Below are 17,599 nucleotides of genomic sequence, written 5' to 3'. Positions count from 1 at the left end.
AGCTTATAAGCTTAGCTAAGAGAGCGTTCAAGATTTTCTTGTTCTCAAGAAAATGTAACCTATGACAGGTGTCACGGCGAGTGAGAAGAGCCGTGCGGAAAAGGTAAAGGAGGATCCAAACGCAGGCAGTCGTGAAGGTGTGAAGGTGATTTATTGAACACGAAATATAGATAGGCAAACGGCAAAACGGAGAACTAAACTATACTGGGACAACTAAACTACTGAGCATGAACAAGAACACAAACCTGGACATAAAGGAAGGAAGATGATGGTACATGATGATGACGGCAGGGGACACACGAATGAAACATGGTGGATACACAGACGGACCAGCAACTACAATGACAGAAGACACAACTTAAATACACACAGAGAAACACAGGGGGATTACACACAGGTGGTGGACACAGCTGGGAGTAATTAACGAGACAAGACAACAAACAAAAAAAAAAAGAAGCACAAGAGTCCAGAACACAGGAAAAGAGATTAACAAAAAAACCAAACTAGAGCTCAACAAGAGTCCATGAAAAGTTCAGGGGGTCAACCCGGAGGTCGACAGCACAGTGCAAAAAACAGTTCAGGGGGCCGGCTGTGCGGACAGCAACGGCGGCGACGGGCAAACAGTTCTGGGGGCCAACCGTGCACACAGCAACGGCGCAGACAAAACCTATCAGGAGGCCGGCCACTTGGAAGGCAGTGGTGGCCACTGAGCAGGTGCGGAGGCCGGCAGCGAAGCCAGCGGTGGCGACGAACTCTCTCCGGAGGCCGGCCTTGATGGCCATAATGCCCAACTAGAGGCCTGGAAAGCGGCTGGCAGAGGCGAAGTGGAACAGGACGACCTGGGTCCAATGACGGTGTGGCAACCGCAGGAGCAGATGAGGCAGGACCAGACAAGGCAGGGCCAGACGAGGCATAAGCAGACGAGGCTGAAGCAGACGAAGCTGAAGCAGACGAGGCTGAAGCAGACGAGGCAGGACCAGACGAGGCTGAAGCAACCGAGGCAGGACCAGGCGTGGATAAAGACACAGAGGCTGGGCCAGGCGTGGATGAAGCTGACAAGGCAGGACCAGGTGTGGATGAGGCTGACGCTGCAGGCATAGATGAAGACACTGCTGCGAAACCTGACGGCAGCGTGGCGGCTGCGGAACCTGACAGTGGCCATGCTGCAGGCGATGATGCTGCAGGCGACGATGTGGATGCTGCAGGCAATGATGCTGCAGGCAACGATGTGGATGCAGCAGGCGGTGAGGCTGCAGGCGGTGATGTGAATGCTGCAGGTGACGGTGTAGAAGTCGCGGGGGATTATTCAGCAGGTGACGGCTGAACAGACTTCCCCGGACCGTCAGTTGACATGAGGATGTGCTGGCTGGGTCCTCCAGGACCCCCAGCAGATGAGGCGTGGTGCTGGGTGGGCTCCTCGGACCCACCAGCTAACTTGGCTTGAAGCTGGACGGGCGACTCTTAAGTGTGATTTCTCGCCACACATTCTTTCTCTCTCTCCTTCTCTTTATTTATGAACAAGTGATGTATTTTCTCCACCTGTCTAAGCGACGCACACAGCATACACCCCTAGTTATACACAGACATCTATGGGTGCACTAAGGTTCGTTACATGGAATATAAATGGAGCTGGCTCCAGAGAAAAGAGGTTAAAAATATTTTACCAACTCAAAAAACTACAGGCAGATGTTGTCCTTTTACAAGAGACCCACAGACCTCTTACGGTGTGTTCACACCGAACGCGATAGACGCGAGCGAAAACGCCCCAAACGCCCCTAATTTGACGCGTGCATATTCGCACCTCGACGCGTGTCCAAGAAAAATCCATCGCGCCTCAAAATTGCATATTTTGACGCGCGTGAACCGGAAATGTGGAGGGATGTGGGAGGAAGTTGTGCCAGACCGGTATCTTTGCTAGATGGCAGCTGTCGAGCTAGCGTTTGAAGAGAGAGTCTCCCTGCTCTATTTACTGTGGAGAGCAGAGCAGCGGCGTTAAGGACGTCCTCGCCATACCTGGATCCATCAGGTCCTCCTGAAGTGTGAGCAGTTTGGTGAGTTTCACCATGTCAAAGTATTTTTTTTTATATAATTTGATCAGCTTCATGAAATGTGCTTTTTCTGTTTACTAAGTAATCTACATATCTATGTGACTTTTCACCAAATAACTTTTGTGATGAACTTATTCAGCTACTAAACCACTTCCTGTTTTCAGAGAACAGTTAGCTGTAGAGAAGAAAGTGAGTGACGTTGTTATTTTTGTACACACACACACACAGACATACAGACATGTATAAATAAAGTACACAGGCAGACGCAGACACAGATCGCAGAGTGTGCGTCACTGCCCACGCGTGTAAAGACGACTGCAGTGTTTGTGTTTTCTAACTCAGGTGTCTTAGCTGAAGAATTACAGGGTGATTTTAAGAAATCCCTTGTCACACCACTTGCTCCAGGAGCTGCGCCTGGATGACGTTCATTTCAGCGATATTGCCGTCTTTCCCTCGCCCAGTTTGAGGACCTGCTGTCCCGCGTTGATCCAAGCATCGCCCGCTAGACACCAACTACAGGCGCTCAATCCCACCTGCAGAGCGCCTGTCCATCTGCCTGAGGTTAGTAAAAGTGTTTAATACGGTAGTCCTTTATTGATACCTGTGCTAATATATGCTAAACTATCGTTTATAGACTGCTAACATGGATGTGGTATGCTATCAATGAATGCCGTTGGTGTTTACTGATAGCAAACTGTGGTATGGAGACGACTGTTTATAATATTTCTAGTGATACTCGAAAGGTCTCATCAAGTCCCAATTTAATTCAATTTATGCTGTTATCAGTGTTTGCAATGATAGCATGGCTGTGGTGTCATATCAATATATGCTCTCAGTGTTTGCTGATATCAAACTGGTACGAGGACCACTGTGGGTTAATCTTTGTAGTGATACTCACTCCTTTTTATTTAGACCTGATTTAATTCTGGTATAGTTGAATATTTGTATATAATCCCTGCAGCTGTCAGACTCTATAACAGGGGTCACCAGCCTTTCTTTAAACTGAGAGTTTGATAAAACTGTGAACAGTTTGGTTCTATCTAGCATATTCTATCTTGATATGCTGTCTTATCACAGGTTAATTTTTCAAAAATATTAACAATGATATAAGCAAGGAAAGGGCTACATGTCAACATACAACTCTTTATTTCTATTAATGTCTTACTTCATCCCTACCTGATTGACATGTTTAGGAATTATGAGTGATTGGCTCACTGTAGGGGTGAAAGTCAAATCACATTATGATATGTTAAAGTTAAAACAAAACACAACTGACTGTTTTATATCTAATATATATTATGTAATTATCCTTATAATTGCAAAATGTTTTTTTTTTATAAATTTGATGATTTGTAATTTAAATCTGACATCACAAAAGTATTTTGGAATTTGAATAATGTATTTTGTAACTGCAGTACACATAATACTAATTTTAAACAATTTTGTCCAGGTTCCTTGCCACCAGGGACTCCTTCAGGACCATCGCGTTCAGTTTCAGAGTCGGTGTGTCCACGGTGAGCCAGATCACCCCACAGGTAGCGGCGGCCATCTGGGACTGTCTAGTGGACGACTTCATGGCTGTGCCTTCACCTGGAGACTGGCGGTCCATCACAGAGGGATTCCAGGAGCGCTGGAACTTTCCTCTGTGCTGTGCAGCTCTGGATGGGAAGCACGTCCAGACAAAGGCACCCCATATATCATATAGGAGACACACACATTGATATACACTAAATGTTTATTTCAATTCTTTTTTTGTGGTGCCCAAATTTATGCACCTGCTTGATTTTGTTTAAAAAATTATTGCACACTTTTTGTAAATCCAGTAAACTTCTTTTCACTTCTCAAATATCACTGTGTGTGTCTCCTGTATGATATTTAACTGACATTTTTTATTGTAACAACCAACAATAATAGCCATTATAAAGGAAAATAATGGCTATTAACAAGGTTGCCCAAACTTTTGCATCCCACTGTATTAGTGTATTTTGTCATTAGTATAATAAGAAATAAATTGTACATGTGTCAAGTCGTGTGCCAACATTTGCTGTGTAGTAGAACTGAGACATTAGTCATTATAAAAATTTGAAATAATATTAAAATTCTCAAACAGAAAAACATTAAACATAAATATATAAAATATAAGTATTTACAGAGAGACAGGAATAAAAAGGACCCAGCTGCTCTCCAGAGCAGGAACAAGGCTGAGGAGGAAATGCTCCATTGGAGACTGGTGTGGCCTCTTCACCAGGATGGCCAGCTCCACCGCCGATGGACCGTCCTGGGACCCGTCCCTCATCTGTCTCAGAGCCGTCCTCCTCTGTGGGCCTGTAAAACACAGCACAAAACACAAAGAAATGAGAAGGCTGCTACTAGATTTTAATTTCAACATCAAAAAACCAAAAAAAAACAGGATATAATCAGTTTTGTTGTGGATATTTAGTAAAGGTGATCACAAGGGAATCCCACCGAGTACAAAGCTATCAGTGCGTGCTGTACATCTGATGCTACAATTGACTACCTGTGGGTGCAGCAGCAGGAGCTCAGGGACTGGGGAGCCATGAGAAACAACAGGGGATGCTCTGCTGCAGAATCAGTCGGTTCTATCAATACAGTATTAAATGTTAACAGGTTGAATATAATTAGAGAAAGTATATACAGTGGTCCCTCATTTACTGCATCAGGGGTTCTCAGAATAACTAGCCCCTCGCCACACACTTCACTTTATACACTTTTTTCCACACACACACGAACATTAGTCACAGTTCTCACAACTGATTCTCAAAGTGCAAACCTTTGTAGATTGCAAAACGTAAAAGTATTATTATGCCGCGTTTTGTCTTCATCTGCCTGCCACTTTCGTGCGCCGGTGCAGGTGTCTATTTCCGAATGAGGGTCATAGTTATGGGTGTTTTTGTGCTGTTTTTTCTATTGGACATGATGGTTATTAAAACCAAACATGATAAATTGGGCAAGCGCAGGAGACACGACACGGAGGAGATTTGTCAATTAGGCTGCAGAATGCAATGCTGTACGGTGCAATAAAAAATCAGCAAAACAGCGAAGCAGTGGCGGATGAGCGGGACTACTGTGCGCTGTTTATTAATGAACAAAATATATTCCTATATGACAACATGCATAAAAGCAGAACGGTATTTGTACGTCAGTGGGAAAATAGTGGTGGCTTGCTAGCTTTTGTGCGGCTTCCCCGGGTCAGTCAAAAATGTAAAAAAGACAAATGAATGAACTTACCAGGTTGCCCGATCTCTTCACATATCTTCCTCCAAGCTCGGTCCTTTATATTCCTGTCTCGGTACAGAAAGCAGCTGGTGTCGTACAGCTCCGGGTTGTTTGCTACAGCTTTGATTAGCCTTCCCTCCATTGAAGAATGAAGGGCTTTGGCTGGATCTGCCTCTTTGACCTAGGTCACAACCACGTCACCAGGCTGCTGATTGGTTGTCGCGGCGCGATTTGACGCTGGAGTTCAGATTTTTCCAACTCGAGTGGTACTTGCGAAACGCGTTTCACGCGTTTTGACGATGCAAACTATGGCAAGCCATTAGTGCCAAAAATCGCCACTTTTCTAACCCGTTTGGTTAAGAAATGGCGTAAAAAACGCCGTTCAATCATTCAAAACGCCGAAAAAACCGGCGTTCAGTTCCAACAAACGCCGCTTTTTCCGCCACTCGGATGGTGCGTTCAGGGTGCCATCCGAGTGGCGGAAAGGTGACTGGAAAGGAAAAACTCAATGCATCATGGGAATCCCCCGGCAGCCTACGTCTATTGCAGCATAACTAAGGGAGGATTCAGGGTCACCTGGTCCAGCCCTAACTATATGCTTTAGCAAAAAGGAAAGTTTTAAGCCTAATCTTAAAAGTAGAGATAGTGTCTGTCTCCTGAATCCAAACTGGAAGCTGGTTCCACAGAAGAGAGGCCTGAAAACTGAAGGCTCTCCCTCCCATTCTACTTTTAAATACTCTAGAACAACAAGTAGGCCTGCAGAGCGAGAGCGAAGTGCTCTAATAGGGTGATATGGTACTACAAGGTCATTAAGATAAGATGGGGCCTGATTATTTAAGACCTTGTATGTGAGGAGCAGGATTTTGAATTCAATTCTGGATTTAACAGGAAGCCAATGAAGGGAAGCCAAAACAGGAGAAATATGCTCTCTCTTTCTAGTCCCTGTCAGTACTCTTGCTGCAGCATTTTGGATTAGCTGAAGGCTTTTCAGTGAGTTTTTTGGACATCCTGATAATAATGAATTACAGTCGTCCAGCCTGGAAGTAATAAATTCATGAACTAGTTTTTCAGCGTCACTCTGAGACAGGATATTTCTAATTTTAGAGATGTTGCGCAAATGGAAGAACGCAGTCTTACATATTTGTTTAATATGTGCATTGAAGGACATGTCCTGGTCAAAAATGACTCCAAGGTTCCTCACAGCGTTACTGGAGGCCAAGGTAATGCCATCCAGAGTAAGAATCTGGTTAGATACCATTATTCTGCCCCTCGGTTGTTACTTTGTTGGGTTTCTTTGGCTGGCGCATTTCTCAGGTTTCCCAATAGTGGGCAGTATTACCCCTTCATTTTGTGGCTTCTTCTTTGGTTGTTTGGTGTGCGCTACACTGCCCCCTTTGGTGATGTGTTGTAAGCAGCAGGCAAAGTTCACGCGGGCAGTGTGAGAAAATGCATGGAGCAGAAAACAAGCTGCACAACTTTAAGCCCAGTTTACATCGTTGGGGAGTTTGTTGAGCCATAATCTGTAAGTAAGCAATGTCTAACTTCATTTTCTGTAAGATTGTTACTTTCATGTTACTTAAAAGGTTATTTGAACGTATAAGGAAAGATGTTAATGGTGAATGTAAAGCATAAGGAAAGCTATGTTGCTAACTTCTGTCTTGTTTACAAAATATGTTGATACTGATGCTACGTATTATTTTACTGTATGTTCACAGTCTTACAAATTAAAAGAGGAAAAAACGGTCTTCAGTTAAAGACACAAAGACAAAGCGATGTGTCCTGTCGTTCCTGGAACCATCTCCTCTTATGTTAAGCTCGCTGCATAGGGTGAATAGTCATACATTCACCTGAGGGCAGCAGAGTAAGAAGATTATCTACCTATCAAGCACCCAAGATGTCTCAGCCTGAGGCGTCACCGCCTCTCTCCCAGATGGTGGTCCGGTCAGAGTGCCACTCACGCTCTTCACGCTCTTCACGTCGTTCATCCACCAGTCAAGCTGCAGCCCGAGCCAGAGCAGAAGCAGAAGCCGCCCGCACTAGAGCACAGTACGCCAAACGCCAGATCAACATGGAGGTTGAGAAGGCACGCATCGAGGCAACACTAAACGCTCTAAAGAAGGAGGGTGAGGCTGAAGCAGCGCTCGCCGCAGCTCATGTCCTGGAAGCGGCAGCCGATGAGGAGCATGACGCCGTTGACCTCACAGAACAAGGAGTCTCCTCTAAAACACCTCCTTCCATCAGACGCGCTCAAGATTATGTGAACGCTCACTTCGCTAACCGCAGCTTGGTAGTTAATGAAGACGGAAAGCCTGATACAGGACAACTGGTTGGTAATAACGACGCTCAGCATCTACGACAGAGTCAACCACCAGTTGCCTCCTCTCCAGGTGAACGTCTCACTGACTTTGTAAATCAGAAGCAACCAAAGTCCCCTCCTATAAACAGAAAAACTGACATTTCAACCGAGCCTAAATCTTCATTGCCTCCAAAGACTGAACTCTCAGATCTCACAGCCTATCTAGCACGCCGTGATCTGCTGACAGCGGGATTCAAGGTTTTTGACAACCGTCCTGAGTCTTACTTGTCCTGGAAGTCCATTTTCCGCAACGCCATAGAAGGCCTCAACCTCAAGTTCAGCGAAGAGCTTGACCTTCTCACGAAGTGGCTCAGCGGGGAGTCACTACAACATGCGCTGAGGATCAGGGCGGTCCATGTGAACAACCCACACGCAGGTCTTCAACGTTTGTGGCAACGCCTGGACAAAAGTTTTGGTTCTCCAGAGGTAGTCGAAGCGTCACTTTTCCAACGCTTACAGTCTTTTCCAAAAATATCTAATAAGGACACTCACTTATTGCAGGAGCTTGCAGATCTCCTGTTGGAGTTAGAGTATGCACAAAGTGAAAATTATCTACCCGGCCTTAGCTTTCTGGACACCCCAAGGGGGATAAACCCGATAGTGGAAAAGCTCCCCTACGGACTCCAGGAGTCCTGGGTGAAACAGGGGACAAAATACAAAAGGGACAACGGTGCAGTTTACCCACCTTTCTCACATTTTGTTCAGTTTATAAATGATTATGCAGAAATGAAAACAGATCCTAGCTTTATGTTACAAAGTCCAAACATAGTAGCTCCAAAACCTGATAAGCCATTGTTGAAACCAACTAAATACAGAGGTGCGGTTGCAGTGAACAGAACAGATATTAGTCAAACAAATGTCACAACTCGAACGTCAGTTCTCAACCCAGACAGACAATGTCCTATTCACCACAAGCCCCATTCACTTGCCAAATGCAGGGGTTTTAGGTCAAAAACACTAGATGAAAGGAAAAGCATCCTCAAAGAACATGCTATTTGTTATAAGTGTTGTTCTTCCACAGGTCACCGAGCTAACGATTGCAAAGCCATTATCCAATGCTCGGAATGTAATAGTGACGCTCATGTGTCTGCTATGCATGCTGGTCCACCTCTGTGGACAACCAAGGACTCTAACCTCCTGCCTCAAAGCCACGGCGGGGAGTCTGATCCTTCAAGCCCTGTAACCACAACTGCTTGCACAGAGGTGTGTGGCCCAGCTCTGAAAGGCAAATCGTGCTCTAAGATTTGTTTAGTCGACGTGTATCCCCGCACAAATCCTGAAGAGAAAAGGAGGATGTACGCCATGTTGGATGATCAAAGCAACTCATCCTTAGCCAGGTCTGCTTTCTTCGACATGTTTAATGTAAAAAGCGCTATGCTCCCATACACCATGAAAACATGTGCAGGTTTGTCAGAGGCTGGAGGACGCAGAGCAACTAATTTCGTTATTCAGGATGTAAATGGGGAAGTGTCCATGGTGCTGCCCACACTAACAGAATGTGATCACATTCCAGATAATAGAGATGAGATACCCACCAAGGAGGCTGTGTCAGCTCACCCTCATCTACACGCACTCGTTTCACAGATCCCTCCTCTGGACCCAGCCGCGGACATTCTCCTCCTCTTGGGCCGGGACATCATCCAAGCTCACAAGGTTCGCAGTCAGGTAAATGGTCCAAACAGTGCACCTTATGCCCAACGCCTCGATCTGGGATGGGTGGTTGTAGGCGATGTCTGCCTCTCAGGTGCCCACAAACCCACAGTAAACTCTTTCAAGACAGACATTCTGAATAACGGGCGCCCTACCTTCCTTAGCCCCTGTGCAAGCAAAATCTATATAAAAGACAAATACACAGAAAGCTGTCCTAAATTCGAGAAGACACAAGCAGAAGTAGGCAGACACATTTTCCAGCAAACAGCAGATGATGACAAAACGGCTCTGTCAGTAGAAGATGCATTATTCCTGGAAATTATGCACAGAGACTTTACTAAAGATGAGGCGAACAATTGGGTAGCTCCACTCCCATTCCGCTCCCCCAGACAGCGTTTACCCAACAATAGGGACCAAGCCCTCAGTCGCTTAATGACGCTCCGCAAAACACTGAAAAAGAAACCTGAAATGAAAGAACATTACGTTGAGTTTTTAGACAAAACTTTCAGTAAGGGCCACGCTGAACCAGCTCCAGCTTTAGCTCCAGAACAAGAATGCTGGTATCTCCCTAGTTTTGGCATTTATCACCCTCAGAAGCCAGGAAAAATTAGGGTGGTTTTTGATTCAAGTGCGCAATACAACAATGTTTCTCTCAATGATGTGCTACTAAAAGGGCCAGATCTCAATAATACTCTTGTGGGAGTTCTGATGCGTTTCAGGTCCGACCCATATGCAGTCATGGCCGACGTGGAGCAAATGTTTTACAATTTTGTTGTCAGAGAAGACCACCGCAACTACCTTCGCTTCTTGTGGTTCAAAAACCATGATCTGGATGGAGAAGTACAGGAATTCAGGATGAGAGTCCACGTGTTTGGGAACTGCCCCTCCCCATCAGTGGCCATTTACGGACTGAAACGAACAGCGATGGAGGGAGAAAAAGAACACGGCAATGATGTAAGAGAGTTCATTGAACGCCACTTTTATGTGGATGATGGACTAAAATCATTTCCTTCCACTGATGAGGCCATCAACATTCTCTGTGGGGCTCAAAAGATGCTGGCTCAGTGTAACATACGCCTGCATAAAATCTCATCCAACTGTCCTACCATCACAAACGCTTTTCCAAGTGAGGACCTTGCAGCTGACATGCAGGGCCTTGACCTTGGGCAGACACCCATGCAGCGAAGCTTGGGCTTGGGCTGGGACCTGTCTACAGACTTGTTCAGGTTCCAGATAACCGTCAATGAGAAGCCCTTTACCAAGCGTGGAGTATTGTCAGTCGTTAATAGTGTGTACGACCCACTCGGCTTTGCTGTCCCTGTCATTGTAGAGGGCAGGGTCATACTCAGAGACATTTCCACTGACATTCGTGAATGGGACACTGAACTCCCTAAAGACAAATTACAACAGTGGCAACAGTGGAAACACTCTCTCAAACATCTACAACAACTTGAGATTCCCAGAATGTTCACCTCAATACCACTCTCTGCAGCAGTAACTAAGGAAATCCATGTTTTCTGCGATGCCTCTACCAAGGCAGTGGCCGCTGTTGCCTACCTTAAACTCACAGACAGAGATGGTCATAATGAAGTGGGCTTCCTTCTCGGCAAGGCACGGCTTGCCCCAAGACCAGACATCACCATACCCAGACTTGAGCTCTGTGCAGCGGTCCTGGCTGTCGAGGTGGCAGAGTTGGTCGTGGATGAGCTGGACATCGCAGTTGATCAGGTGAGCTTCTATTCAGACTCCAAAGTAGTCCTTGGTTACATCTTCAACACAAAGAGGCGTTTTTACATCTATGTGCACAACAGAGTGGAACGCATCAGGCGATCCACACAAGCTCACCAGTGGCATTATGTGCCCACTCACTTAAATCCTGCTGATCATGCCACGCGCGCATTACCTGCTGAGCACCTTTCTACCTCCACATGGCTCAGTGGACCCGCTTTTCTTACCAAGTCAGAAACAGGTCAGTCTCAGGCAGAGTCATTTGATCTTGTAGACCCAGAGACTGACCACGAACTGCGTCAGGAGGTAACTACTTGTGTTACCACTCTTGCAAAGAATGTTCTCAGTAGTGCCAGATTCGAAAGGTTTTCTAGTTGGAATGTACTACTGAAGGCTATATCTAGACTCCGACACATTGTTCAGTCCTTTAAGCAGAACATAGAAGGCACCTGTCAGGGCTGGCACAGCTGTAGTGAGCATTCAACTGAAAAGCAGCTCGATCAAGCTAAGATCATTATCATTCGCACTGTCCAAAGAGAAGTCTATGCAGAAGACATAAGACAGCTTGAAAAGAGTATGCCCCTCAAAAGTTCAAGCCCACTTAGCAAACTGAACCCATTTCTTGACACAAATGGAATCCTCAGAGTGGGTGGGAGACTAAGACGAGCACAGTTGACTTCAGATGAAACAAATCCGATCCTCATCCCTGCCAAACACCACCTTGCCCAGCTCATTATAAGACACTTCCATGTGAAAGTATGCCATCAGGGCAGACATTTTACTGAAGGAGCAGTCAGAGCTGCAGGCTTTTGGATTGTGGGAGGAAAAAGAGCAATAAACAAAATGATATTCAGCTGCGTGACATGTCGAAAACTAAGAGGCAGACAGCAGGAACAGATTATGGCTGAGCTACCAGAGGATAGGCTGTCCACTGACCCTCCGTTCACACATGTAGGGCTTGATGTATTCGGTCCCTGGTCTGTCACTGTCAGAAAAACGCGTGGTGGGCAAGCGGATGCAAAGCGATGGGCAGTCATATTTACGTGCATGAGTACACGGGCCATTCACATTGAAGTTATAGAATCAATGGACACGTCATCATTCATCAATGCCCTGCGTCGTTTTTTTGCCATCAGAGGTGCAGTCAAACTTCTTAGGTCCGATTGTGGGACAAATTTTGTGGGTGCCTGCAAAGAGCTGCAAATAGACAAACAGGGCTGCTACAACAGCAAACTAAACAGCTTTCTTGAAGACTCTGGCTGCAAATGGCTATTCAACCCCCCACATGCGTCGCATATGGCTGGCTCCTGGGAGCGAATGATTGGGGTCACACGCAAAATCCTTGATGCAATGCTCCTAGAACACAGGAATGCAAAGCTTACCCATGAAATACTAGTGACCTTAATGGCTGAAGTCACTGCAATAGTGAATGCTCGTCCGTTAACAGCAGTTTCTGCAGATCCAGATAACCCAGTCATCCTTACCCCAGCCATGCTGCTCACGCAAAAGGTTACGACCCCACCAATCCCACCAGGTCAGTTTGGAAACAGTGATCTGTTCAAAGCTCAATGGAGGCGCGTACAATATCTCGCTGATGTCTTCTGGAGACGATGGAAAAAGGAATACATCTCAGGACTTCAGGACCGCCGCAAATGGAAAACAGTAAAGCCTAACCTACAAACAGGAGATGTTGTTCTTTTAAGAGAGACACTCGAACATAGGAACAACTGGCCACTTGGACTTATCACCAAAACCTTTCCCAGTGAGGATGGGCTTGTAAGGAAGATAGAGGTGAGGATTTTCCGCAAGGGTGAAAACAAGTGCTACATAAGGCCTATAAGTGAGGTTGTGCTATTGGTGTCTAAGGATTGTACTTAGAAGCAGAAACTTTGTTTCATTGTATGTCACTTGCCTTTTACATGTTAGTTGAGGGTGACATTCCATGGATGTCAGGCGGGGAGTATTCTGCCCCTCGGTTGTTACTTTGTTGGGTTTCTTTGGCTGGCGCATTTCTCAGGTTTCCCAATAGTGGGCAGTATTACCCCTTCATTTTGTGGCTTCTTCTTTGGTTGTTTGGTGTGCGCTACACTGCCCCCTTTGGTGATGTGTTGTAAGCAGCAGGCAAAGTTCACGCGGGCAGTGTGAGAAAATGCATGGAGCAGAAAACAAGCTGCACAACTTTAAGCCCAGTTTACATCGTTGGGGAGTTTGTTGAGCCATAATCTGTAAGTAAGCAATGTCTAACTTCATTTTCTGTAAGATTGTTACTTTCATGTTACTTAAAAGGTTATTTGAACGTATAAGGAAAGATGTTAATGGTGAATGTAAAGCATAAGGAAAGCTATGTTGCTAACTTCTGTCTTGTTTACAAAATATGTTGATACTGATGCTACGTATTATTTTACTGTATGTTCACAGTCTTACAAATTAAAAGAGGAAAAAACGGTCTTCAGTTAAAGACACAAAGACAAAGCGATGTGTCCTGTCGTTCCTGGAACCATCTCCTCTTATGTTAAGCTCGCTGCATAGGGTGAATAGCCATACATTCACCTGAGGGCAGCAGAACCATATTTCTAGGCTTTTCAGGGCCGAGTACAATAACCTCAGTTTTAGCTGAATTAAGAAGCAGAAAGTTAGCGGCCATCCAGGTCTTTATGTCTTTAAGACATTCCTGCAGTTTAACTAATTGGTGTGTGTTATCTGGCTTCATGGACAGATAGAGCTGGGTGTCATCTGCATAGCAGTGAAAATGTATGCTATGTCTTCTAATGATGCTGCCTAAGGGAAGCATGTATAATGTAAACAGAATTGGTCCTAGCACTGAACCCTGTGGAACTCCATAATTAACCTCAGTGTGTGAAGAGGACTCTCCATTTACATGAACAAATTGGAGTCTATTAGATAGATATGATACAAACCACTGCAGTGCACTACCTGTAATACCTACAGCATGTTCTAATCGCTCTAATAGGATATTATGGTCGACAGTATCGAATGCTGCACTAAGGTCTAGCAGGACAAGCACAGAGATGAGTCCACTGTCAGAGGCCACAAGAAGATCATTTGTAACCTTCACTAAAGCTGTTTCTGTGCTGTGATGAGCTCTGAAACCTGACTGAAACTCTTCAAATAAGCCATTCCTCTGCAGATGATCTGTTAGCTGTTTGACAACTACTCTTTCAAGGATTTTTGATATGAAAGGAAGGTTGGAGATTGGCCTATAATTAGCTAAGACTGCTGGGTCTACAGATGGCTTTTTGAGTAAAGGTTTAACTACAGCTAGCTTGAAGGCCTGTGGTACATAGCCGATCATTAGAGATCGAAGAATTAATTAATGGCAGGACTTCTTTGAGCAGTTTTGTAGGAATGGGGTCTAAAAGACACGTTGATGGTTTGGAGGAAGTAATTATTGAAGTTAACTCAGAAAGATCAATTAGAGAAAAAGAGTCTAACTTAACATCAATGGTACTAAGAGTAGCTGTAGATAATATTACATCTGTGGGATGATTACTGGTAATTTTTTCTCTAATGATAAAAATTTTATTTGTGAAGAAGTTCATGTAGTCATTACTAGTTAATGTTAAAGGGATTGTTGGCTCAAAAGAGCTCTGACTTTTTGTCAGCCTGGCTACAGTGCTGAAGAGAAACCTGGGGTTGTTCTTATTTTCTTCAATCAGTGATGAATAGTAAGATGTTCTGGCTTTGCGGAGGGCTTTCTTATAAAGCAGCAAACTATTTCTCCTCTAAATTTGTGACACGCCTGTCTCAGTGATATGTGGAGTCCAGAAAGTATATTAAGCCAGATATGAGTTCAATACCATGACTCCCTCTGGTGCCACTTAGTGGATTAAATAGTTCTACCACTTGCTCCATCACCGTTCTGTCCAGAGTAAATTCAATGTCTGGCGCAGTAATCCTCTCAGGCCAGTCAACCAGCAATCCCAGCTCATCTGTACCATGAGCACCACCACCACCACCACCAGAATCTGCACCTGAGCCCTGAGCAGCAGTCGTCTCACTCTCAGTGGCTGTCACACTACCATCAGCTGTCCCACCAATAGTCCCATCAGCAGCAGCTGCTCTGGTCTGAAAGATGTCCTGCATGGCAGTTGAGGCTCGGCCCTGTTGCTGGAGGCTGCCTCGGACAAAAATCTGTAATGGGCTCAAGTGTCTCTCTGTCCGCAAGCCATGATTGTTCCACTGTTGAGTGAAGTCTTTCAAATCTCTGTTGATCCTTGGGAGATAGATGTAATGGAGAGCCCAAAGGTGCATTTCATTGTCAATGTCAATGATGCCTTCCTCCTCCAGGTGGTGAAATAAATCACAGTACACATTGGTCATTCCTCGCCACAGATCACCCCAGAGCCTCTCAATTCTCTGATTATGGGTACTCCTTCCTCTTAGGGCACTTCCACGATCAAAGCCTCTGAAAATGTTCATCATCAGGCAGACAGCATTGTTTTCCCCTCCTCTGTCTGTCCGGACCCTCGAGGGTACACCATAGGATACCACGGCTCTGATGAAACTTGATAAAACAGTGCTGCTACGGTTGTTGTTTGAGGCATGAAGGAAGACCACAAGACGACTGTATCCATCAATAGCCCCATGAATGACTATCCTCCACCTAAAACCGTGGTCCATAAGAAGAAAAATATTATTTCTGCTTTGTTATTGAAACAATGGAAAACACAGTCTTAATTGATTTACATGGCACTATTGCATGTCAAGTTTGAATTTTTCTCTGTACGTTGCTTGCGCTCTCTGTGTTCTCTGATCTTCCCCTTTAAACATAACCAGTTGTGTTAGAGGACTGCCCATCCCAGGGCCTGGCTCTATTGGACGTGTCTTACTGTTCAACAATTATATTTGATGTAATGCTGAATTTCACTTTGGTCAAAATAGGTGTTCAACAAATCAGTGTGGTTGGTTACCTTATCAGCTTGTGATTTCCATCAATGTGCCACAATAAGTTTGGACCTGCAACCTGATATGTTCTTCGTTCTGGTCTCCGCAAAACTGCTCTTATGGCAGCTGCTCCAGGATTTATCCGTAGCATGCTTGCTCGAACCCTCCTTCGCTGTAGTCCACGTACTCGCAGGGAGGCTCTGACAGCCTCAGGACCAATTTGTTCATTGCCAGCGACAATGTCCTGCACATGTTCATCCAGCGCACTGTCAGTCAGTTCCGCATACATTGATGCACGGGTGAAATGATACTGTCTGAAATCAGACAAAAAAAACATGAGTATTTTATCACTGCCATAACAACATACATCATTACTTGACTAGTTAGTGCACATTCAAATATACTAATTTTTACAATTTCACAATACCATTTAATTTGAATAAACAGTGGGTGTGTGTCACAAAAGAACTGAAAGTCACACTGGTTTCAAAAGTCACTGACCGCAGACGTCTTCGAATTGTACGAAGTGAAACATTCGAAATATCAGCCATCTGAGGTGCAGTGAATCCACATGACTTCAGCAATGAAAGCTGTTCCCGAGTGATAAGGTAAAGGGATCTGCCTCTACCTCTGTTGAAAACCACTGGTGCCTGGTATCCAAAAGAGCCTGAAAATATATAAGCGTTTGGTGTATTTGGAAAATAGGTTAAGACAGAGTCATAATTTATTTCACACTTTTGATGAGTCAAGGAATCGACACAATATGTGCTTACCTTGTTGGCCATGCTGAGTAGACAGTTCGACCTCCTGAATCAATTCAGCCAAGTCACGCAGAAGTTGATCTGCTGCAGTTACACTGATCAGTCTTCCTCTTGCCCACCGAAGGCTTCTCTGCATTGTCTCCAACCTCAAAGATATCAAAAAATTACTTCTTAATTCATGTTATATTTTCAGGCCATATTCCCCTTAAACATTTTATGCAAGTTAAAATGTTAAATGTTTTCCATCATGCTTTGATCATACCTCCTTAACGCTAACTGTAGCACATCTGGCCCAACATCGTCCATCAGCAGCCGCCGTGTACAGTCATTAAGAATGTTCTTGCACCTTGAGATGAAAATCCTCCAGGCCATACTTTGTACTGTGATCCCACAAAGACAAAAAATTAAATTATTACCTTCAACAGGTTTATATATTTAAATAAATCAAAAAATTTCATGTTAGTCTTCTGAAAATTGTGACTGAGCACTTTTGGAAACACTCTGTCATCACTAAGTATTGGGACTGTGAACAGTTACAGAATGCATCTGAAATAAATGTCAGATTCTAACAGGTTATAGTTCTGTTAATAGAGCTTTTGAATCTACGTTTCATACATATTCCTATCTTTAATAACAGTATGTCAATGATGTCAACCAATATTTTCATATTTCAAACACACACCCAAGTTAAAAATTTGAATCTCCGCATCTTCTACTCTGCATATCTGAAAAATCATTTTTGATAATGTTCCAATTCCATTGTCAAATGTTCCCATCTATGTTATTTATCTTTGTTTATTTTAAATGCTGTCATTAGTTTTTTTTTCCAACTTATTAACAAAATGAACATGGTCTACATTGTTTTGTTCACTTAAATAAAACGACATTTTTGTATTGTACCCTGGGTTCATGAA

General features: G+C 44.4%; 2 protein-coding genes and 1 long non-coding RNA gene across 4 annotated transcripts; all 3 read right to left on the bottom strand.

The window, feature by feature from the left end:
• Positions 1-126: 126 nt before the first annotated feature.
• On the bottom strand, positions 127-5,433 carry LOC146556164 (uncharacterized). 2 transcript variants are annotated; one of them, XM_085249311.1, is made up of 4 exons: positions 5,298-5,433; positions 4,567-4,648; positions 4,199-4,373; positions 127-3,706 (listed from the first exon to the last, which is right to left on the bottom strand). In XM_085249311.1, exons 1-4 carry the CDS (start codon positions 5,425-5,427, stop codon positions 3,635-3,637), a joined length of 459 nt encoding a protein of 152 aa, XP_085105437.1. In that variant the 5' UTR covers positions 5,428-5,433; the 3' UTR covers positions 127-3,634. The 2 variants fall into 2 exon arrangements, with proteins under 2 accessions (XP_085105437.1, XP_085105436.1); XM_085249310.1 differs by lacking the exon at positions 4,567-4,648.
• A 9,351-nt stretch (positions 5,434-14,784) lies between these two features.
• On the bottom strand, positions 14,785-16,213 carry LOC146556163 (uncharacterized). The gene is made up of 2 exons (XM_085249655.1): positions 15,951-16,213; positions 14,785-15,643 (listed from the first exon to the last, which is right to left on the bottom strand). Exons 1-2 carry the CDS (start codon positions 16,211-16,213, stop codon positions 14,785-14,787), a joined length of 1,122 nt encoding a protein of 373 aa, XP_085105781.1.
• A 303-nt stretch (positions 16,214-16,516) lies between these two features.
• On the bottom strand, positions 16,517-16,999 carry LOC146556162 (uncharacterized). Its single transcript, XR_014889032.1, has 3 exons — positions 16,948-16,999; positions 16,698-16,831; positions 16,517-16,591 (listed from the first exon to the last, which is right to left on the bottom strand). It is a non-coding gene; the product is annotated as an uncharacterized LOC146556162 (long non-coding RNA).
• Between the last annotated feature and the right edge of the window lie 600 nt (positions 17,000-17,599).

The sequence above is a fragment of the Mchenga conophoros genome, linkage group LG16 (assembly GCF_057382185.1).
Source record: "Mchenga conophoros isolate Kocher_MC1m ecotype Shallow Benthic linkage group LG16, M_conophoros_male_GT1.1, whole genome shotgun sequence".
In the NCBI taxonomy this organism is placed as follows: Eukaryota; Metazoa; Chordata; class Actinopteri; order Cichliformes; family Cichlidae; genus Mchenga; species Mchenga conophoros.
This window is presented reverse-complemented; position numbering and strand designations above follow the sequence as displayed.